Source organism: Hoplias malabaricus, chromosome 1 (assembly GCF_029633855.1).
Source record: "Hoplias malabaricus isolate fHopMal1 chromosome 1, fHopMal1.hap1, whole genome shotgun sequence".
Lineage (NCBI taxonomy): Eukaryota > Metazoa > Chordata > Actinopteri > Characiformes > Erythrinidae > Hoplias > Hoplias malabaricus.
Window position 1 is genome coordinate 76905455 of NC_089800.1, and position 24818 is coordinate 76930272.

Below are 24818 nucleotides of genomic sequence, written 5' to 3' on the forward strand. Positions count from 1 at the left end.
AGTTTTTTCAGCTTTTCTTTGCACGTTCCTGTTTTTCAACGTGATTCTGCTTTCACATGTGCGTTTTTGCTTTTGCGTTCGTGTTTCTGCTTTTCCTGGCATGCTTGGCACTTACAGGCCACTGTACATATGCAAAAAATGTCTGTTACAGCTCTGACCAAAACCTAGCTATTTTTTGCACTTTGTAATGTGTATGTTACCTTAACTGATAGGAGCTGTAGTAGCTGCAGCATGAAGTGGGTTGTTAGTTAATATCAGATTGAAAAATTAACAGTTAAATAATAATAGCACCTGCTATCAGCGCAAAAATATAGTGCTCCTCATCCAGTCAGACTGGGTGCACTAGGGTTGATGTTTTTGCACGATCCTGCACAGCTGTTGCAGCATTTACTTTCACCCTGTGCCTCTAGCTGAAGAAGTAATTGCTAAACTACTGGTCATGTGGGCAGGGAAGACTACAACAGCACACCTCCTGTCGTTATTGATCAGTTCTTCACACTGACCTTGGGGTTGTTTGCCTCACTCCTTCACAGAACTCCCAAACTTTGTCCAACACGGCACAGACTGCGCTTCAGTGGAGCCCTAGAGCTTTTCAGAACAAGAGCAGTCAGCATTGTTTCTTGTTGTTTGACTAAAATGACATTTGTTTCTGTATGCTACACCTATTACGCTACAGCTAGCGGTTAGTTTAGCTGTGCCAAGGATACACTGCGTGGCCAATCACTTGTAGCCCCTATCTTCTGAAGATTAGGAACTGGAAACTGAAGAAACTAGAGTCAGAAATCAACAGTATTAATGGGGAGCCACTATGAATTTTGCTGCAACAAGATCAACCCTTCTGAGAAGGCTTTACAGTAGATAATTGTACATTGCTGTGAGTGTGCCACATAAACTTTAGTGGGCTCAGGTAATCTTGTCCGACATAAGTACATCAATACAACTCCATTCCAGCAGTCTTCCATTTGGATTTGGATTTTCAACACTCTAGGAAACATTTTCACTGATCTACAACCCAGTGTAGAGGGCTTTATATTCCATGATGTTTGGAATTATGCTTAGAGACCTTAGGTTCATGAGTGTATGCTCTCGAGCATACGATTCTAATTGCTATGCTTTTCTATGGAACTATTTCAAGCTGTGTATTTGGGTGCAATACCCTTAGGGGCATTAAATAACCTTAAAGTATAAAATGGATGACTCAAAAGTGTGATAAAACGCCCTATATTTTAAAATCGACACATTTCTGAACTTTGGAGCCCATTTTAAGCTCAGATCTGTATTCCACTCACCACCTTGACCTTGCTCCCTGCCTCCTCCCACCCTCCACCCCCCTCAAAAACATCTTTAAACACTTGAGGTTTCTAATGTTTTTCCTTGCTACCCATTTTTAAACTCTCACTTTGTCAAAGGGCCTAGGGATACGTATGTTCTGAGCAGTGGGATGTGTGGTTTGATGGGGTTTTTTTTGTTTTGTTTTTTTTTATTTTTGCTAAACCCTGAGTGTATCTGGCTGAGGGAGAGCCGTCCGGTCGCACAATGAAATACAGCTGGCTCATGAAAGGGGTCAAGCCCTGCTGAAATTGATTGCGTTTTCTGAGAGGCGCAGAGCAGCTTTCCCACATTTCAAAGCAGACCGAATAGGAGACAGACGGAAAAGAGCAGGATTTTTCCTGAAGCCTCACTGTCAGGGTCCACTGTGGACATGCTGTATGCCACAATGCACCTCAAAAAAACAAATCAAAAATCAAAAATCAAACATCCTGCACCCCTCACATCTACACTGTTATCACCCACCACTCGTATCTGCCTCTCTTTGTAAATACACTAAACACATACGTGAGGCCACTTTCTCACCCCAAATATCTTCTGTGACAAACAGTATTAAAAGGTACCAGTCTGTCTTTTATCTATGACCTTTTCACAATAATGGCTTCCTGACTTCCGACACATTTTTTCAGACCCACATCATTGAGTTGTCTCAAATATAAAAGCTTGGACTACACTGCTTCTTTAAAGGGTCTTGGTTAAAAACAATGGATCTATTTAGAACTTTGACTTCTATATAGAACCATTTTTGTAGTTAGTTCATTGCATGGAGAAATGGTTCTTGAAGGATGTGGTGTTTATGGTTCTATTTATGGTTCTGTTGTTATGTCCAGCTTGTTCCAAAAGCTTCTGTACATACAACATATATGTCCATCAATGTTTGTGTGGATATTTCATCATTCAAAAAATGATTACGGTGTACAAATGGTTCCATATTGAATTCATGGCACTAGATATCCAAGAACCTTTATAGGACCATTTTTTAACCCCCATACCCTTTATCTAATGCTGGCAGCTTTCTACCAGATTTCGTATTTTCTATGTATCTTTGAATAATATATTAAACCCCCAGTTCATAATTGCTTTCATTATGATACTGTCCATGTTTTTATGGACTGTAGTTTATAGTCGCAGTTTGGACGCTGGTGATTTCAGGAGCAAATATCTAAAGGCCTTTGTTATGACCAGTGATTTCTCTGCTTAGAAAGCTTGTTTACTGCCAGCTTTTAATTGCTCTAAAGATTTCTTTCTTTTCAGTTTTTCTGTTTTGCTCAGGGTGAAATAATAATAAAAAAAGCTCTCAAAAGGTTTATTTTGTTTCAAAGACATTAATGACTCTCCATGTTTGTTTGTTTTTTTCCTGCCTACTGATTCAAGAAGCAGAATCCACAGAGTAAACATAAAAACCAAGGACAGATATTTAGAGCTCTGTCCTGTCTGCTCAGTCTGGATGTACTTGAAGCATCTAAACAAATATATAAACATACATTCATTCATTCATCTGCTGTAACCGCTCCATCCATGAAAGGAGCCTAAAACCGTAAGCAGTGGGAACACAGGAAGTGGATGATGAATTTAGTGACAGATTGGTGATTTTTAATGTTATGGCCGATCAGTGTACATCTGTATAGTTTTCTCTGCAGTGGTGAAGTACACTTTTTCCTTTAAAGCATTTTCCCGCCGGTGCCTGTCATCTCATTTTAGTTCGAAATTTCAATTTACTGCTTGTCTGCATTTGGAAAGAGCCATGCTCTGAACTGTGGAGGTCTGGGGGAGAGGACTTAGTGTATGATGCTCTGTGATGGACTGGCGCTCTGTCCCGGGTGTGTTCCTGCCTTCAGACCAGTGACCCACGTTAACCCTAACAAGGATGAAGTAGCTACAGAAGACGAATGAATTTATGAAGTGAAATGAAAATGCAAATATTGCTCAAGTATTAAAACATAATAATATATGACCCAATGTATGTGGACAACTGATATTCACACCTAAAGACAATTCTGGAAAGCTCCTGTTTTCACAGTAAAATAATTTAGCACAGTGAAAGAGAGTTTACAGAGCCATTTACCCATTTACAGAGCCAGGGCTGCGTACAGACACTGGACCTTTTTCCAGCATGTAATCTGACCAGAGAGCTAGCAAATGGTGAGGAAATATTCTGTGAATTGTAGGAAAAATGCTTTGGATTAAAATCATGAACATCGCTTTCCAATGAGCTTGTTAGACATACCTTTCCAAAACCATGGGTGGTAATATGGTCTTCCTTAAACTATTGCAACAGTGGTTGAAGTATATTATGGCCTACAATGTCTTTGCATCATGTATTCTTCTGATTTTACTTTATAGGATCAAACTTGGCACTTGTAGCTGACTGGGGCAGATCTAGCAGAGCAGACATTTCACAAACTGACAACCTGTACAGTGCTATATTTAAAGTCACTAAGCTCTACAGTCCCACTAGTTCTATTGCCAATGATTGTCTGTGGAGGTTGTGAGGATTTATTCTGGATTGTGAGGATTCATCTTCTGGAACCGCTTTATCCTGTTCAGGGTCACTGAACTGAGTACAAGATAGCAACACACACTGGACAAGGGGGCAGTCCATCACAGGGCATCAGACACTCAGAACATGTTATATTCTAATGAATGGAGACAGGATGATAATTATTCACACTTAAAAGACAGAAGGTATGAGAAAAACAATGAAAAAAGTTCTGCATCTGAATGATGAAATTCCCCGATGAGAAATATGAAACACATGGGATTTAAAGCATTAATTATTTTCTATGTTTCACGTGTTATATGAGACTTTTTATGTACGTTCTTCTGTGATTTTCTTTTCATTCTAAAGGAGTTTTATGAATACACTGACAAACTGTGAGATATTTATACAAGTCATTAATATTCAGAGAGCAAACGTGCCTCACACACACACACACAGCACTAACCTCCATCTCTGAGGAATCATTGTCCTTGTGAGTCACAATGAATACATGCATAATAAATCAATACTGCGATGTAAAAGTTTGGATCTGACTCCTTCTGATGCTCTCTGATGAAGCACCAACATTAAAGTAGAACCACAAAGAATTATCAATCATGGTACTACTGCATGCCATCATACACTGCCATCAAATACATATAATATCTTATATGTTGCCAATATCTGTAAAATTGATCAAGGATATACAATTAAATATGCTTTGATTTTATAAAATATATGTTACTGTAGTGTGTGATGACATCTTAAATCTTAAAACAGAGAGATCAGTATTAATGAAGAATTGTATGGTGCTTTACCACAGCATGGTCACCATTCAGCTCAGCTACTCAACTCTTTTCATTTTCCATTAGACAAATCTGATACCTGGTATGTGGAACCGAGTACTTTTTTAGTCCCCGGTCTCTTGTGATTCCAAGTGAGCCGAATCAAAAGTAAATGTGACGTGACTTTAATGATCAAATTTGTTTTTATTCAACCTTAATTTGAATACCTTAACCTTAAAGTTTATTCAGCATCAGCTTGTATAATTACGCTGTTTTTTTAAATGTGGTTCAAACTGTCCTTGGATTTGTGGCTGACAAAAACTCCATGGTTCCTGTTAGAGATGTTTATTGTAATATCACCAACCACACGTGTGGGTGTGTACTAAGTGAGTAAAGCTGAGTAGAGCCGTGCAGAGTCGAGTACAGTAGACTCCATATAGTGGAAAGGCACCAATAGAGTCATAGTAAGTGTACAGAAGCTTTTAACAGCTTTTAAGCTTTTAAAAATGTTCTTTGTGTGTTTTAGGAAAAAAAACTGTGTTAAAAAAAAACAGTGAAAGGCCACTGATCAATGAGCTATTTTACTTAAAATCTATTCTTATTAGTAAGTTGGTGGGTACGAAGTTGAAACAATCTAAAATAAATGATTTTATACCTCTAAAACTAGCTTGAACATGGCATATTACATATAAAACATACTGAACCTATGTGCTGTCTAGTTTTATTTTTTATATTGTTTATAAATTTGTGAATTTGAAAATGTATTTTAATGGTCTTTTAGTTTTTTCTGTTTTAAAACTTTTCCATGACCTTCACTCATGTGTAAAGAACCTGATATCTCTTAGATGGAAGGATAAGGGCAGTTCATTTTCTCTATTATGCATTAAGAGTCTAAGCTAATTAAAACAGCCCATAAGCCAATTTTTCACACTTTCTCATTAATGTTCTGACCTATGTGATGTACATAACCTTCATGCTAAAGAGAGCATTCTGTGCAGAAGCTAATCTTCCAGGAGGTTCAGGTCAGTGTCTTAAATTTCTGAAATTCACTTAACCATAAATTACTGTGGTGTTAAAAATGTAACTTGCTTGTGTTCTCCCTGAGGTCAGGGTTTCAATAAAAGTGAGGTAAGGGTTTTTTTTTCTGATTTGTTCCAGAAGAAGCAGAATGAAGACAACTAGACCTACAAATGTCCAGCTCTACACAACAACACCGACAGCTGGAGGTTATGCCTTCTTAAACTGCGTGAAAAGTTCTCAAGGTTTAGCTCTTAGTAGCCATGATGTTGCTTAGGGGTACTTTTTACAATGGATCAGACAACACGCACTGGCATTCTTGATGGACTGTGGGAAGTGGGAACTGTGGGAGGTGGTGTGAAGGGGATGTGGTCTTCCACAAATCACGTGATGTTATCGAGCTGGGAAGGCACAGGCTTTCATATGCGTTTTATGAATGATGTGAAGCGCTACAGTTTCTTTTCAAACACCACCGGACAGCTCAACACTCTTGGAGGAGAACATTTAATGCACTAAACTGTTATTTTATTTAACATATAACTGCATTACGAGTGATGGATGTAGAGAGCTTTTTCCTCTCTTTTAATGATGCACTCAAATTTAAAAGATAATAGCTCCTCCTTCTGGAGAAACTGAAGCATGAAGATTCTAGAAATGTGATTTACAGTGTGTGTGCCTGTATATATATATATATTTGTTTTTCATTTATTCACGCATTTGACTATTTTATTTTGCTGACAATTTCATCATCTTGCACATTTGCACTAGCGTTAGCTGCTCAGCTAAGAATTTTTTAACCTAAATCTTCTTTAGCGTAGCCAACTTTTTGATGCCTCCAAGGGCTGTCAGCCATGTTGCCAATATGGCAGATCCAGGTTGGCTGCCATTTTCCAAAAAACTGGAGAGCAGGAAAATCTCATGCACAGATGGAAGGATGGATAAAAGAAGGAAAGGCTATATGAGCACAGATGTGAGTTCAAACGTAAGCAAGCATTTGCTTAATCTGCACCAGATTTGACAGGTTTTTACTAGTTTTCAAGCTTTGCTAACTCCGGGGGAGTGGATGATTTACCTAATGGAGACAGAGCTCCCTATAAGCTGCTAAAGTGGGTTGTAATGCACCTTGGTGAGTGTGGTGCTGTTCCTAATGAGATTACTTTACAGGCTTAGAGAGATAGAAAGGAGGAACACCAGCATGATTTACATGCCTTACAGGATCAATTAGAGGAACCGCTTTAGCAGCTAATTACTCAACAGAGACATAAACTCTGCCACAGAAATTAATTTTGAAGCATTTAATCAACAGAGAACCGAATGTTGGAGACAGTGGAGGGGACTGAGAAAGGGGGGGTGACCTGTGATGGCCATGAAGTGATTGAAAGTTCCCTAAAAGCGGAAAAGAGTGAATGGCTACATAACAAATAAATCTAATGCTACACAGTGTGTTGTTTTTTAGGTCATAATTACAATTACATCCGTAATAATATCACAAAACCCATGATCCGGTGGTGCTGCAGGTAGTGTCGCAGTCACACACCTTCAGGAGCCTGGAGATTGTGGGTTTGATTCCCGCTCAGGGTGACTGTCTGTGAGGAGGGTGGTGTGTTCTCCCAGTGTCTGCATGGGTTTCCTCCGGGTGACTGTCTGTGAGGAGTGTGGTGTGTTCTCCCAGTGTCTGCATGGGTTTCCTCCAGGTGACTGTCTGTGAGGAGTTGGTGTGTTCCCCCTCTGTCTGTGTGGGTTTCCTCCGGGTGACTGTCTGTGAGGAGTGAGGTGTGTTCTCCCTGTGTCTGTGTGGGTTTCCTCCAGGTGCTCCGGTTTCCTCCCACAGTCTAAAAACATACGTTGGTAGGTGGATTGGCGACGCAAAAAGTGTCCGTAGGTGTGAGTGTGTGAGTGAATGTGTGTGTGTGTCTGTGTTGCCCTGTGAATGACTTGCACCCCCTCCAGGGTGTATTTCTGCCTTGCGCCCAATGATTCCAGGTAGGCTCTGGACACACCACGACCCTGAACTGGATAAGCGGTTACGGATACTGAATGAATGAACATAAACTAGCTTTGTGCTAAGACACATGTTAACAAGTCTTTACATTGCTATGTCACTTTGTGATTCCAGTTAGGACCCAGACCTCCTGTGACCCTGAGCAGAATGAAGTGGTTACTGAATATGAATGAATAAAATATTTTGACCATTCTCCATAAACATCCAGATGGTACACATGTCGAGATTTGAGGGACAGGTTTTAGACAGAGAGAACTGCAAAGGATAGCTTCAGATGAGCACAGAAGATAGCGAGGTATGACTGAGAAATGCTGAACACCTTCATTACTTATTTGATAGATTTTGAATAATTTAATGACCTATTAAAATAAGCCTACAGGCCATTATAAAAAAAAATGACCTACAGGCCATTATAATATTCATTTAAGATAACATTTTAATGTGTACCCAATTTGACCTAGTTCATGGCTGCGGGCAATAATTTAATTGAAATGTATGAAATTGTGTTTAATCCATTTTTAACAATGTGAAACTGTACTGTTCAGTCAGCTTTGTGAAATCTTTTCTGTCTTGTCTTTATTTCACATTCCAGCCAGTTATCTCTTTACACTTTACACAATGTGCCACATAGTACCTGATACTTAGACTACTCAATCAACTGTCATGGGCTAAGAGGGGCTGTCAATTACTGTAACTGACAATGGACACCTACAACAAAGTAGTCAGTTATCAACCTTCATTTTCAAAAGTTTTTAATGATGTGATTTACAATGCACATATATATCTTAGCAAGTGAAATCAAAACCAGTCAGATTTCACTTCTCAGCACTCATTGTCCATTTTGTCAGCTCCACTGATCATATAGGTGTACTTTGTTAGCCTCCTTTCACATTTTCTTCAATGTTCAGGATCAACACATCACAGGATGTGGGTGAAGGATCGTTTTCAGTGCTGCTGTGACACTGACGTGGTGGTGATGGTGATGTGTGGATCAGACTGAGCAATGCTGCAGGGGTTTTAAACATAGGAAATATAAAATCTGCAACTCTAATAAAGAAGCTACTGGAACCCCAGAATCGTCATGTGTTTGGTATTATTTGGATCATGTAACCAGAGAGTGCATCCAACATCTAAGACCGAACTTGGGAAGTGTGGACAAGTATTTGTGGACATTTTTGGGAAAAATTCAAGTAGAGGTCTATTAAAAAGGTGAGAAGCTGTATGAATACTGAGATGTTTTCAATTATTTGATTTAATTTGATTGTTTGCCCGTGATTTCTGGGTAGGTTCCGAACCCGCTGCCACCCTGAGCAGGATGAAACGTGTACGGAAAATGAATCAATTAAGATGTTAAGGCTTCTGTGGAAATTGATGCTTGCTCTTTGCACAGTGTTTAATGTTTCTGATATAGTAATAAATGTCTAGAGCAGATTTAAGGAACTGAAATTCAGTGAAAATTAAAGAAATAACAGAGCTGTAAGAGTTAAGGCCTGGCTCAATCAGTCTCATTTTTCATACATGTATGAGGAGCAAAGAGAATATCAAATGTGGACCCTTTTGGTGTCTTTGTTTTTCATTTCATTTTCCTACTGGCAGGGGACAGTGTAATAACCTGAAAGATGTTCAGGGATTTCTCCCACTTTAAGGCGGCACTGCGTTATGGCCCAAAGCCAGTCTTTTATTGCTCTTTCCTCGTCTCTGTGGTAGCAGTCTTCTCCTGGATCGTCCTTCACTGGCTTATCAGCTGCAGCTGTCAGAGGCACCTTAAAAATGAGCCCAAGTGAGAGAGAGAGAGAGAGAGAGAGAGAGAGAGAGAGAGAGAGAGAGAGAGAGAGAGAGAGAGAGAGACATAAATGAGAGTGAGAGATAGACATCAATAAATGTGTGTGTGAGAGAGAGAGAGAGAGAGAGAGAGAGAGAGACAAGTGTGAGAGTGAAGGAAAGAGATGAGTGTGTGAAAGAAGGAAATAAGACAAATGGAAGAGAAAAACAGAACTAGAGAAAAAAGAAGGGTAGTGGAAGAGCGAGAACAGGGTGAGACTCATCTTTATTCTGTTGGCAGAGTGGTGTGAAATGCTACTAAGATTAGCATATTATTCTTCTTTAATCCATTTTCTCTGATAGGTTTGTGAATGGTGTGGACATGAGAAAAGCACGACTAAGTAATTGTCCTTGAGGAGCATGAATGTGATCAGCACCACCCATGTGGATGATGTAACAGCACTCAACATGCGCTGGTTCACCTCAGCTACTGCACTGTATTCTCTAAAATTGAGTTGTCTCTAATTCTTTTGTTAGCTAAGGCACCACAATTGCACATAATGACATCAATCTTGTAAGGTTAGGACAAGCACTTGTTTTATATAAAACATGTTATAAATGATTTCGTCCAAGCGCAGTAATGCTTTATTTAAGGCTCTGTGCTCTTTATGAACTTCTTTAGCTTCACATGCCCATGGATGACCTCACAGTTTGTGCTGAAGTACATACAATACATACATTCTTTGATTCCAGCTGGGAATAAACTTTTCTGATTTTGGAACCCATTTTTGTTGTTGGAAACATGCCAAAAATGTTCAAATTAGGTTCATGAATGAGAACCCAACCGATTCCATGTTGGTGGAAAAGGGATATATAAGATATGTAAAGCCACGTCTCACCACGCTTGGAGGAGAACGCTAATTGTTCAGATATGTTATACCAGCTGACAGACACCTATGCATTGTGATGACAGGAGAGGGAGGGCCATACTACTCATCTAAAACTCTGTTTCTGTCATGTCTTCTTTATTGTTGGTTGGCCCTGCCTTTTGTTGTCAAATGTCAGATGGAGAACACACTAAACTCCTCACTGACAGTTATTGCTCAAACCCCATGACCCTGGAGCTGTGTGACAGCAGCACTATCTGTTGCACCACTGTGCCACCCCTATTTAAGTCTCAGCATAATCGACTATAAACATTCTTGATATTACTGGGGCAGCACAGTGGCGCAGCAAGTAGTGTCGTATTCGCACAGCTGCAGGGACCTGGAAGTTGTGGGTTCAAGTCCCGCTCCGGGTGACTGTCTGCGAGGAGTTCAGTGTGTTCTCCCCGTGTCCGCGAGGGTTTCCTCCGGGTGCTCCGGTTTCCTCCCATGGTCCAAAAATACATTGGTAGGTGGATTGGCGATTCAAATGTGTCAATGTGTATTCCTGCCTTGCACCCAATGATTCCAGGTAGGCACCGGTAGGCACTGCGACCCTGTACTGGATAAGAGGTTACATTCAATGAATGAATCAACGAAATGAATATCAGTACTACTGTAAGCAGATTTCTTCTAGATTAGTTACAGCTGGATAAAAAACTGTGACCTCCATAGTGCAGGTGTTGTGGGACTGATGGATCAATCTCAGCGCTGCTTGTGGTGATATGTTAGTGTGTGTTGTACTTTTATGAGTGAATCAGACACAGCAGGGCTGCCTGGAGATTTTAAGCTGTGCCCACTCACTATTAGACACACCTACCTTGTTGGTCCACTTTGCAGATAAGACAGTAGCTTATCTGTTGCTGCATAGTTTGTGTTGGTCTTCCTCTAGTCCTTCATCAGTGGACACAGGATGCTGTTGGCTGGATATATTTAGTTGGTGGATGATTCTCATTATAGCAGTGAAACTGAGGGGTTTAAAAACCCAGCACCACTGCTGCATATGAGCCACCACATCAATGTCACTTCAGTTAGGACAAAGAACCACCACCCAAATAATACCTGCTCATTGGTGGTTTTATGTTGGTCCTGAGTATAAAAGAACACAGTAAGAGGAGGCTAAAAGTGGAGAACAACAGTGACTGCTAATATTAGAACTACCTTTTATCACTAGAGTTGGTAAAATGGACAGTGATTGTGAACAGGCGATGTACATTTTACAACTAACTCCAGTCTAAAAGCTTTGTTTTCTGTCAAGGTACAGGCATCGTCTGGACATCATACATGTGTGCCACGGCATTTCAGTAATGTGGCACACATTTATGTAATGTTCTGGCTCTTTTGTGTATGTGGAGAACAATAAATTTGACCTGATGTCGTCTGGAACTACATCAGTAGACTTTCCTTCTATTTTAAATGGACCAATCCTGCCCTCATGTGGTGTGGCATATGTACTACTAGACCTAAAGCATGGTAAAAATTGAATAATGCCACCCTCTATTTTATTGAAGGAGGCAGTTATTCCCTTGTTATTTCAACTCTGACAGTGTACAATATTTCACTTTTATTCTTTCTAGTGCTGTGATGCTAGAAACTTGCAAACCCCCTTTCCAAAATATTGAGATAATATAAATACAATAAATAATTAAAGCTATAATTTAATTTGTTTGAGCCTTTAACAGTCAAAAACGCAACGAAATAATTTTCAGTATGTTCAACGACAAACGTAATCGTATTTGCTAAATATAAACACGTTTGTGTGTGTGTGTGTGTGTTGAGTTTATCTGTGTGTGAGCGTGTGAATAAATTACAGTTCAGTAAAGTGGTTCTCATATTGACCAGTTACAAAAACGGACTCCAAATGTAAAGACATAGACATTGCACTGAGTGTAAACAGGCTGAGGGCCTGAATGCTGAGCGGAGGGAGGGAGGGAAGAAGAAGGAAGGAGGCGCAGGCTCAAGGCATTGTGGGAGCGGCGGGTATGTTTCCATCATGGCGGCATCGATTTCGGGTTACACTTTTAGTTCTGTGTGTTATCACAGCGCCAACAGCAACTCGGACCATGTAAGTAGCCGGCGAGGTCGGGTCAGCCCTGGGACAGCTGTCCGCGGTGTGGTAAGGGTGTGTCGGTGTGTGAGGTTCATTGTTGACGGACTGTATGGCTGTGTGTTTGAGTGTGAGAGCGATGACAGCGGGCTAACCGTGCATTTAGCGCCCTGAACTGCTCACTGTACCTCAGTTTACCTCAACATTTACTTCTTCGCCTTCAGGGATATCACTTAACAGGGGCTGTGTACTTGTTCGAAGGTGTTGTCTCATTTAACAAATACCCCACAGCAAACGAAACTCAAGTTAGCTTCCTATCCGTCATATTCCCATTCGAATTTCCCGTTCCACCTTAAACGCTGCGGTACAAACTGCTGCACCACTTAAGGTGGAACGGACCATTCGAACTTAAGCCTCGTACAAAAACAAAACAGAATTAGTTGTGGAGCTGGCCAACTTGTTTATTTGCTAAAGGTAGCTGTGTAATGAGGATTTCGCACGGAGATTTTGTCTTTACAAAATGTTATTTGAGATGTTTTATTAGTTATTTAGATGTCCTGTCTAGTACATAGCAGTCAAGTCACTCAGCTGTGGACATATACAAGGAAGTGGTGCGTGTTGTGAACTTTACTGTGGTGATCACTAAAGTAGTGCTTATCGCATCTCACTCCACGATGAACTTGTTCGCCAAGACCTCTTAAGTGAAAATCAAGATGTTAACTTTGTAAATATGTCTGTGTGGTGGTGTTGTGTGTGTGTGTATACACATGTTATAAGCGAAATGAGCAGTAACCTGTAATTGCTGAGCATTTCTGCTTTGAAACTGCATTGTCTCAAGACAGTCTGAAATGGGCTGAATCACACAACAAATGGTTCTGATGTCATAATCCTAAGCAACCAATACTGTCAACTTGCTGGTCCGGGGCTTTCAAGTTGCAGGTGGGTGGCAGAGGTGTGGGTGGAGCTAGATGCATGAGCTAATTGTATATTCATAGATGTGTGCATACTAAATGAATTAAAAATATATATAGTTAGTACATGTCAGTTACTTGTAAGGACTTTATGGGATATTTTTGTGGAAAGTCATTTTTAAACATAATTTTGGTAAAGAGAAAATTGTTTAAGGTTTTATCTTCATCTATGACCAGATGGGGACTTACAGGCTGGATAGTTTCCCTCCGTCTGTCGTTTAGCTCTAATTTAATACTGAGGAGAATTTAAACAGACACTATTATTGTTCACTTGGACATGATACAACACCTTTTTTGTCTGTTCTGATGCTTATTTTGAAATCTTGAGAGACTGAGCTTCACAATAAGCTCAGGTTTTTACCTGAAGCATTTTACATAAGATGAGCATCTAGGAATAGCAGGCTTTCATCTTCAGTATCAGCTCTAGCCTTTTTAAGCTCTCCCTCAAGTGGCCTAATACCTCGGGTGCACTTTAAAGGGTTTAAAGATAAAAATGCTTAACTTAGCTTGTCAGTTAGAGGCTAACTAAGTATAATAAATACCAAAAGCAGTATAATTATGTAAATGTTTAATAAGCTACTAGTGATTAATCACAATTTATAAACTTGGTTTAAAGCAGAGTTTTTACCACAGGTTTTAATTTTTCACAGGTTTCTTGAAGCTACTCCATAGTCTGCAACCATATCTAAATTGACTTATGTTTTGTGAGACCCCAGACTGACTACTACTGTCTAAATAGTTGCTTAATTTTAAAGGACAGTAATCCACATCTTGATCAACAGTTCTGTGTACTTTAAAGTCCTGAATTTAAATGTGCTTTGGCAAGATGGCTGAGAGGCACACCTGTCTGGGGAAAAATGCAGCCATGCAAGATTTTATGTAGTGGAATGTACCTTGTTTGAATCAAGCTCGGCCATTCACGCAGCATTGTTAAACACAACGGAGCAGTGTATTTTGCTGGTATTTATAAAGGTGAAATCCAGGCTCCTGATGATGGGGATTTTTAGATTGCAGGGTAAACCAAATATGTGGGCATGCTATTACATCCTTAAACCACTTTTCCGGCACTAAATTCCCAGATTAAAGAATTGAGTGTGTGAATTCTGACCGTCATCCTCCAATATCAAGTAATATTTACATATGATCGTACTGAAAAACACAAATCAAGTTTCACTGAAATTCTTTCGCAGTGCAGTTTAATTTTATAATAGAAACTACCAAGAGACATATCTTCTAAACCCCCCTCGAGCCCTGAAACAGCAGAGGTGTATGTCTTAAGATTAATGGACAAGCTATTGGGTTGTATTGCTCATATTACATTTTACTTTTTTCAGTCTAGTCAGTGGGCAAGATGTTAAAAAATTCATTTCATGTGAAAAGTGCCATGCTGATTTTGTTCTCAAGTGGTTCTCAGAGTTTTGTTCTCTGCTCGAGCTTATCAGAGTTTAGAAATGTCATGCATATGTTTATATTGTTAGACTGTAAGTGATATTATGTTCTGACGTATCACTAATCCTTAGCCTTGTTTACACTTTCGTTCATGGATGTTGCAAGCTTGTAATACTGTCTTCTCCACCATGTGGTAATGCTCCGCCATACAGTCCCAATTAAAAAAAACTGGTATAGAAAAGTTCTTGAAGAACAGGTTGGACCAATATATAACCATATTAGAAAAGAAAAACTTCTTCAAAGCAAATAAACACATCTTCTTATTTATCCGGGCATGTCTTTAGTGCCTAATATAACAGGACCTCTGTCGTCCTCTGTACCATGCTGAAAGCTTTAGATGTTTTGATTCATTTTCACACTTATTTCACACCCTCTTTTTCAACATGCTTGTAATGATTAATTATTAATTAATGATGATGAAAGATTCTGATTCCTGTTTTTTCGTTGCTGTTTGCAGGAGGGATTCTTGTTGGGAGAAGTGAGACAAGAGGAGACTTTAAGCATAAGCGATTCTCAGATTAGTAGTTCAGAATTTCTCCACATAGTAGGTAAGTGTCCGCATTAACTGTCTGACTTGAATAAAAATGGAGCTACATCCAAAGACCCAGCATGCCATCCTCCCTCTAAAAAAGCCTTCTATCAAGGTCAAGAACGTCAAAGCAAGAATGCTAGAGCCAGTATTAATGTTTTCAGAACACTGAAGGGCTGTTCTTTTTCCTCTTCTAAATCATGTAAATCTTTGAATCGATAAAGGGCTCGATTTGCAAAATTTTTGTTGTCCAAATAAACAAAACAAAACAAAACCTAGGCTCATATGATGATTATAGTGACGTTTATGTTCTATTTGCTTTTCAGAGGTTCATAACCATGAGCCATGTGCACAACTGTTCAGGTAAGGAAGGCTACGCTGTTATTTTGTGGGAGGATTTTAGAACTTGCCGTGTTGTATGCTTCAGCATGGTTCGATTTTAATATTCTTGCTACATTTTCCCCCCTCCCAAACGCCCTGATTGTGTTACAGTTGCATCATGCTCCACCTTGCCATTCTGATGATGTTAATTTCATCATTATTTTTACTAGCTGTTACAAAATGAACAACTAACAACTTTAAATCTATTATTTGTTTAATATATTTGTTTGTAGTAACTAGACTTCAAATAATTTTTCATACTTTTTAAGATTCATTAATGTTTAAGGATAGTAAAGTTTACTTTAATTCCATGCTAACAAACTCCAGTGCATGTGATTGGTCTTTGGATCCTGAAGCACAGTTTATATTGTAAGTCATTGTGGAGATTTGCAAACAAATATCTTTTTGTATGTTTCAGCTTTTATGACTACGCAGGTAAAGTCAATGAAGAAAATCTCAACAGAATCCTCAAAGACAGAAGAAAAGTAAGCTGAGCTGTTATCAGTGTTAATAATGTAAAAATAAGGTATGATGCAAAAAAAAAAAACAGACAAAGTTGTCAGAATTACTTGTGACTGGTTGAAATTGAAGAATGTTTCACTGTAGTCCTCTGTTTAATTAAAACAAATGTCCACACATCTGAGCTGCATCAGTTGTGTAAAATGAGTGACGTGATTTAATTACATTCATTCTTTTATTTAGCAAATGATGGTGTTGACCTACTTTAATGAGGTTGATATTAAAGTTTTCAAAACCACCTCTGCAACTGGCAAAAAACTAAATACTTCTTCTCAGCGGCATTTACCATTTTTCTTGGTCAATCTGAATGGTCCCTAAATTAGTGGTCTTATCACCCTATAGAACGTTATTGGCTGGTACCGGTTCCGTAGGAACACGCAACAGCAGATGTCGTTCAGGGAGCAGGTGATCCATAAGCAGCTGACCCATATACTGGGCATCCCAGATCTTGTCTTCCTTCTCTTCAGCTTCATCTCAACAGCCAATAGTTCAACACACGCACTGGAGTACGTTCTCTTCAGGCCTAACAGAAGGTAAGATCAAACACAGCTGTCTTCTTTTAAAAGTTTAGTAGACACTAGGGCACAACATGTGATATCATTACTTTATTATTGTTGAAATGCTGGCTTTTGCAATACTGATAGTACAGAAGTGTGCAATATGCAAGTATTATAGCCAATTACAGTTTTGTTTTTTTTTTTGTTTTTTTAAATGCCATGAGATTCTTGAATCCAGCTCCTTGTGTTGGCATCTGTTGGAGTACCTTGTGTTGGACTGTTCTTGCAGATTTTTGCCCTGACATGTTTTCTGGATTTAGCAGGTATAATCAGAGGATATCTCTGAGCATCCCAAACCTTGGCAACACCAGTCAGCAGGAATATAAAGTCTCTTCTGTCCCTAACACCTCCAAGAACTACGCTAGTGTTATTAAAGAACACGGGTGAGACTGCCTTTACTTTCTCCTCACCATAAGCTGACATGAAATAATACTACAAGAAATAGTCTGTTAATAAATAATAATAAAAGTGATGTATATTAGTTACTTAAACAGGCCCAACAGTGTTATTGCATGCATCTCACGTATCCTTGAAAAGATGCTGAATGCTTTGCAGTCGGAGGATATGTCAGCCATAAAAGGCTTTTTCAGAAACGCTTGGGTGCTCACTGGATACTGGGTTTATTGTTGGCAAACAGTTTCCTGTTACGTTCTTGAGCTTGTTTGATGATATAAACATTGTTGGACACTGTCAGAGCTGATTTTGCATGTGGTGTCACAGTGATCTTAATTGCAGTTTACCAGATTATAAATGTTATTTGTTAGTGAGTGCGATGTGCATTTACAGGGCGGAGTTCTTTGACAAAGATGGAGTGATGAAGGATATTCGAGCCATTTTCCAGTTGTACAGTGCACTTCAGGAGAAGGTGCAGGTGAGTTACATGCAAGAAAGCAATATGCACTACCAAATAACTCTGCAGGACAGTAGCTCTTATGTTATAAAGTGTGAAGCGCTGATATTATGCACAAGTTAAGTTTATACACAAGGTTCTCACATTATCCCAAACTAAAAAATATTACGTCTGTGTAATGAAAGGCTCTTTAATTTCAGTGTCATCTTTAAGCATTGGCTTAATGAGATCCAGTGTCAGCTGTTCTTGATCAAATGTCCTTCAGTGCCACTTCGAATTTAGCTTGGTGTCACTTTGTAGTTGCCTTCTAGCATTCAAAGACACAAATGGTATTCCTCAGCACAGCAGCAGCATTTAAGGTGACTGACAGATATCCAGAGTTCTAGCCAAATTTTCATGAGTATTGTGTGGTGAGTGTATTTTCCACTGCTAGAGGCAGGCTGTTTGGATGATGCGAGATCCCCAGAATGATGCTTTAACTCTGGTTGTTCTTTCCGTCCTCAGGCTGTGTGTGTTGAGGTGGATCAAAGTGAACGCGTGAAGGAGAAAATTCAAGAGGAAGTCAAAAACCTCAAGGAGGAGATTGCTCTCAGGAAACGCAGCACTGCTGTGGAAGAGAGGGGTATGCAATAGCTGTCATTTGATATTGTTGTATGTGAAAAGTTATGACACTCCTGGTCAGGTTACACAGTTTTTTGGAAATAAAAACCATCTCTGAATGAGAATATAATTTTCCTCGATAACACACAATTAGCAAAGTCAACATTATCATTCCTCGTCAACCGAACACACATGTTCTGACTGAAAAACAAGATAATGTTTTTCTTGGACGTTGTGGGGCGAGTAGGGACTAAAATAAGACATAAACCTTGCAGAGCACTGATTGTCCAGAGAGAATTGTCACCTACACAATGGAATGCAGACATCCAGCACAAGCTAGCTGTTTGTAAAATCTTCAAGCTACAGCAGCTAACACATTTGTTTTTATCCAACTCACAACGGCAACCATAAAATTACACGGTGGTCTTTTGAAATGGATCGAATGTTCCTTGGATTGGTACCCTAAGAGAAATCCAGGCAGAGCTGGATGGAGCAGCCAGGAAAAAAAATGCATATGTCTGAACACAGCCAAGCTATGTTCAATCACAAAAATTAACACCACTTATATACACAGAGAATTAGCAATGCTTAACGATACCACTGCCATTGTGTTGTCCAAAGTCTGCTTTTAACATTATGACTGGATTTTGCGAAGTCACCAGCTTTATGATGGGAAGCTGTGATAGTGGAAAACAGCAGGTATGAAAAAGCGAGTTGAGCAATGTAGTGGAAAAGCAGCGTCAGATTCTGGAGAAGGCCTGTTGATATTTGAACTCTATTTGAAGCCTATACATTGTCAAAGTAATAACACTGGGCTCGTGGCCCAAAAGGAATGCCTGTTGCTGATTGGCTGGAATTGTGTTTGTTTTGTCTATCTGAACCACTTTGGTTTCTTTTCTTTTTCCCCATTTACAGAGCCAGGGCTGAGTACAAACACACGACATTTTTTTAGAGAAGAAACAGATCGGAGACATAACGAACTCTGAGAAAACTTTCACAGAATATTACATACACTATGTTGTATTGAATTCTCATACTGCACCTTTACCAAACACTACCACAGTTCTGTACAGTTTTTTACTATTTGTCAAGTACTGAAGAATATATATATATATATAAGTTCTTATTGGGCTATTTGAATAATGTAAGAAATACTTTGCCCTTCCATGTAATTTATTCTGCGGTAGAGATGCATACTGCACCATTTGTCGGTCTCTGCGGTATCATTCATTCTGTCCTTTGCTTTCTTAGGACATCAAGAGTCGATAAACACTGATCTCCACATGCTCCAAGATGACTCAGCTCTTTCAGACTCCCCTCCCCCTTCGCTGACTCGCGTGGTTCTTCAGAGTCCACCGCTGGAGCCCAGCCTAAACCGGCCCACAAACTCTGCTCCCCCACCCCTCTACACTGCTGCACTGCCTCCAGAGCCCCCAAGCGCCATCCTGCTGCCCCGGCCTCAAGCTGTGGGCTCCCCCGGCCACCCTTCCCCCAGCCTAGGCAACGGAGATGGTTCCAGTTCTGATTCCCTGAACCGGCAGGCAATTGGGCAAGAGGACCAGGCAGAGGAAGATGAGGAGGAGGATGATGACGAGGACAGTAGTGAATATGAGAACCTAGTTAGCGAGCAGTTGCAGTCACCCTTGTTGACAGAAACTGTTTCTTTAGGACGACCGGCCACACTCTGGCCTGATGGGGACACCCACAGCTCCAGCGGCTCATCATGAGGCTAAGGAGAAAGGGGTGAACGGACAGAGCTAGGCATTATTTGCTGGAATGGAGAGGAGGAGGCTAGGGCCAAGGAAGATCGAGATATGGTGGGTCAAAGCTGAGAACAGCCCTGTGAGGATTGAGTTGTGAGCTGATCACACCCTTTAGGAGAAAGCCCTGTTGTTAACACTCACCATTTCATCCGATTTTACCTGGTCCCTCTACCTCTTCGTTTGTTTTCGATCTCCTTTTCTGTCTGAGAAGGTGCCACCACCCCCTGCTTACTGATTACTTATTGACATTGCTTCAAACCTAGTTCATCCAATTATTACACCATTTACCTCTTGCACTATTTCTGCCTTGTTTTGATCTGCATTCAAGTAGAAAAAGCAAAGGGAATGATGTCTTCTGCGGCCTTCAAACTCATCTTTGAGCTTCGTTTTTGTTTTGTTTTTTTCTTCACAGATCTGACTGACCAAAAAAAAAAAAAAAGGAAATTTCTGTTCTGATAAGTGCTTTATCCTGCAAACATTCAACTCACAACACCTGAACTTCTTTGCTTTCCAGTATCATTTATTTGCTCTTCAGCTGATTCACACACGATGGCCCTATTTATATATAAAAAAAAGGTTCATTTTTTCACTCATGTTACTTGTGTTCCTTCTTTGATTAGGGGTGCTTATTTTATTTTTACAAATGCAAATCATTAATAATGTCACTTGGCTTGAAAAACCCTGAGGTCTCCTCTATAGTCTTTTGCAGTTTGAGTAAATGGCTCTCTTCCAAGCCCCTGATCTCAAGTTTGTTGTCTTAAAATGGAGAGGGCACACACTGAAGGCTACATAAACCTTTCAATCTCAGGATTTTTACCAACAGCTTGCTTGATTCCATCTTTCAATCCTTGCCCTTGTGGCTTTGGTGCAAATAGACAAGCAAAGCCCTATTTATGAGAGCATTGCAGTGGTGGTGGATTTATCTTGCTCATTCTGTGATGAAGTGAAGCTTTAAAAGTGGAATCACACAGTCACTATATGAACTTTTAATGCCTACCTTGACCCAGATCTACTTCTGTACTGACCTCACTCCTAGAAGGCCACATCCTGCTTTTTGTCCATTTATCAAGTTAGAAACCGGGACAATTGATTTTTGTTGTTTTGTTTTATTCCTCAGAGTTATACTTGAAACTATTTTTTTTGGTTTGCCCTAGTTCTGAAAAGAGAATATTCTGTACCTTAAAGTGGCACTCCACAAAAAATTCATAATTGGTTGTGATTTCTTTATTTTATCAATGGCACTAGGACTAAAAGATTTGGGGAAAATATGTAATTGCAGTTTTATTTTTTAAATTTTTTGTTTTGTTTTTAATTTAATTTGCAATCATTTTTCTATAAGTTAAGGTTCAGGCCTAATATAACCAAGAATACAAGAAAATTTTAAGTTTAATTTTGAGTGCCAGAGACTCATCGCCATTTAAAACACATGGCATTGTTTTTGATAATGTAGGCTAGAATTATTTCACAAATTAAAAAAACATTCAACTTTCAAAGTGCAATAATCTTAAATCCTGTTAATATATCTAATATTACTCATTTGTTGGTTGTTGAAAGAATATTTGCCAGTGTTTTAATTGATTTAAAAAGGGATAGCACAATAGATTTTAAATAGTGTATAAGTTTCAAAATAATTTTTAAGATTTGTGGTACAGTGGAACAGCAGTAACCTTTGGCTTTATATTTCTGTGTAATGCTAACACACTTTTGATTCTCAATTTGTACAAGATATAAATGGATATGTGTATGTACGAGCTTATAAGGCAAATATTGAAAATATTTCTATCGACTCATAATTCTCATATTTGTTCATTACTAATCATTTTCTTTTTGTATTGGCAACTGATTTTGCCAAAATAATATTCTTAAAACAATCTCATAATATTAAATGCGAGATATTTTTTTTAATTTCCCTCGCTAAGATCATTTTATGAATTGTGGAAGGAATTTTTGTGCATATTCCTTAGGCACATGTGCTTTGGTGCGTGGGGAATAATTAGGTTAATTGGCTTGAATATTCAGGAAAGTAAAGAATCACAAAATTAGGATTTTCTGTGGAATGTGCCTTTAATATTACACACAGACACTGGGACAGTAGTAAATGGCCAGATGTCAAAGTTCCCTTGAATCGGTGTTTTCTTTTTTATTTTTTTGGAAAGATCTCCCATTTTAATGTCAGACTGTATCTAAGAAACCCTCCCCTTTTGTCTCCACGTATGTCCTGCTTTTAAGCAAAGCACATGGCTTGCGCCTTTGGTATGAATTTATTCCGAATATAAGAATAGAGGTGTTTCTTTTCTGTCTCGTGTATGCTCTGACACTGACTGTGAGCTTTACATGTGCAGTCCTGGTTGTGATACTTGCTTTAGACAAGAAGGTGAATGCCCAACAACACTTATCGAAGAAGCTGTTAAGATATTCTGTTTAATCAATGACAATGACATTGATAAATTCTAAACTGTATTATAATTCTTCTTAATATTATTGTTAGCAATATTGTTTGTAATTGCTTGACAGATGAAGGCCAGAAAGTACATTCAGAGTCTCACAAATAGCCAGAGCTGTGAAGAAGTTTCCAGAAAAAAATAAATAAAAGAACTGTTAACCCACTTGAACAAGAGCTTTAGATATAACCTTCTACCTGTCATGGAGCACGTTGAGAGCAGAGCTGTAGAAAACAGAAACCTCATCTTCCACTCTGGAAAGTAATATGCGTAAACTGGAAAACATCTCTTGGATTTATGGATTTCGGCCCTTTTCCCTCTGATTGACAGAGACCTGACGGGTGAAGTTTACATGACACGTGCCTTGCTCAGAGTATCGCTTTCACTCTGGGTAATATTTGTCAGCGTGCATGAAAACATAGCCAATGTTTTTGGGTGGGTATTGCTATTAATGAGTACATATTTTATTGGAACTCCCTGATTATTTAACCAAAAATAAACTGCTATCCAAACCAGCCAACTTATACGTGGGTATTCATATCCATGTGCAAGTATTCATGAGTGAATTTCACCTCCATTTTAATATATAGATAAAGCCTGTTTCTAGATTGATTTCTCAGAGCCATTTTGTCCAATCAGAGGCTTATTTTAAATACATTTATTTATTTATTTATTGTGCAGCACCATGGCAAGTGAGCAGACTCTGGTATTTGTTTTCCCCTTGTCCGTGTGGGTTTCCTCTGGGTACTCTGGTTTCCTCCCACCAACCAGACATGCATGTTGGTAGGTGGATTGACTGTGCGAAAGTGAAATGTCAAGGTATGAGTGACTCTGAGTGTGTGATGGACTGGAACCATGTCCAAGGTATGCCCCTGCCCTGAGCCCAATTAATCCAGGCAAACTCAGGGGTCGCCATGTCCCTAAAAAGGTGGAGTTGTTTACAGAAAATGAATGAATGAGTGAATGAATTTACATATTTGTTTTTAGTCACTTTTACACCTATGATGGTGATAAAACATCATTCTAAATCTCTTATGTCTAATGTACCTTTTGAATATTTGGTTGAATGTAGAAATGTTGGGAGAAAAACAGACGTTAAACGATTAAATATTCACTAGTTTCAGGAGGTAAATTTAGCGCAGTGCTGCAATCTTTGCTGCCTTTCAAAGTCATCTCTTATTAGGTCACTTCTTGGTAGCAACGAGGAGGTAATCGACTGTTTGCTGTACATGAGTGGGCTTTTCAGTAAGTCGTCCTATTTTTATATAGTTCTTTTTAAAATTGATGTTGCCGAAAACAGATTTACAGAGTTGGTATCAGAACGAATAACGTGGATCAGAACACCCTATGCGAGCAGCCGAAGGTGACAGTGGCAAGGGAAAACCTCTCTCGAGGCTGGAGGAAGAAACCCTGGGAGGAACCAAGACTCACAAAGGGGACCCATCCTCCTCTGATCCAAATTAACAGTATCACCGGTTCTATGAATGTACTGCTAACCATTACTGGTTTTGAGCATGTGCTCCTGAGCCCTTGCTTGATTTCCTGGCCATTTGTAACTGGTGAAGCAAACTACTGACCCATCTGACTAAGTAGGACTTAGTTAACACCTCAATTAACCGTGTGAATGAACTCCAGTTAGTACTGCATTTTAATTTGCCTGCTTAAGTATTGGCAAGATACTTATTGGAAGGACTGTCCATTGTTTCCCTGCCTTTGCTCTATGATTCCAGGTAGCCTCTGAACTCACTGCATCCCTGATTAAGATGCAGCAGTTATAGAAGATGAAAGAATGAACATTGGTAAGAAATGATAATCTTGACAGTATTACACAGAACCAAACAAAAGTGTCCTGCAGCCCTGCAATGGTTGTGAGTGGATACTTGAGCTCAACCTAGATGACCCACTAAATGCAGCTCAGAGAGACCCTAGAGTTAGGTCATTATGTTCTGAGCTATTTGAGGGAGCTGCCCCAGACCTCCAATCAGACAAGTCAGTGTGTCCTTTGTTGCAAGAGTAGACCCTTGTGCATAAGATCAGCTCTCCTTTAAGGACCTAGTGCTTGTGTCCTCTATTGACACTTCCTCTAGCTTGGTTCTTACTTGATGTAGCATATTCTGGAGGGTGATGTTCTAGACCATGGGCAATCTTTCCTTGCTTCTAAGAGTTGTGATAGGGTGAAGAGGTCCTGCCTCTTTTGGCTTTCATTTCCTAGACTTCTGCCTTTTCATATACTTCCTGGGTCTGAGTTCACCTGGTCAATAAGAGAGTAACTTACCAATGAAAGGATATGGGCCTTTCTCTCAGAATCTGCTGTGCTTCATACTATATAACCTGCAAGAGATAAAGTCGAGTCTGCCCATAAGTATTGCAGACTATCAGGCTCCACACGGCTTCTGATAAAAAGTGGAACTTATT

The 24818-nt window shown here is 39.4% G+C and overlaps 1 protein-coding gene across 2 annotated transcripts; it reads left to right on the forward strand.

Moving 5' to 3' along the window:
* Positions 1 to 12233: 12233 nt before the first annotated feature.
* On the forward strand, positions 12234 to 22933 carry abraxas2 (abraxas 2, BRISC complex subunit). Of its 2 annotated transcripts, none has more exons than XM_066673686.1 (9): positions 12234 to 12361; positions 15221 to 15311; positions 15619 to 15655; positions 16092 to 16158; positions 16535 to 16725; positions 17010 to 17132; positions 17536 to 17620; positions 18104 to 18221; positions 19451 to 22933. In XM_066673686.1, exons 1-9 carry the CDS (start codon positions 12290 to 12292, stop codon positions 19924 to 19926), a joined length of 1260 nt encoding a protein of 419 aa, XP_066529783.1. In that variant the 5' UTR covers positions 12234 to 12289; the 3' UTR covers positions 19927 to 22933. The 2 variants fall into 2 exon arrangements, with proteins under 2 accessions (XP_066529783.1, XP_066529791.1); XM_066673694.1 differs by having other exon boundaries at positions 17013 to 17132.
* Positions 22934 to 24818: the final 1885 nt, after the last annotated feature.

Bases quoted from the DNA above. Each gene is read 5' to 3' on its own strand.
- abraxas2 (XM_066673686.1), top strand. From the start codon at position 12,290: ATGGCGGCATCGATTTCGGGTTACACTTTTAGTTCTGTGTGTTATCAC. The intron at 16,726-17,009 runs GTAAGATCAAAC...TTCTGGATTTAG, and splicing joins CTCTTCAGGCCTAACAGAAG to CAGGTATAATCAGAGGATAT. The intron at 17,621-18,103 runs GTGAGTTACATG...TTCCGTCCTCAG, and splicing joins CACTTCAGGAGAAGGTGCAG to GCTGTGTGTGTTGAGGTGGA.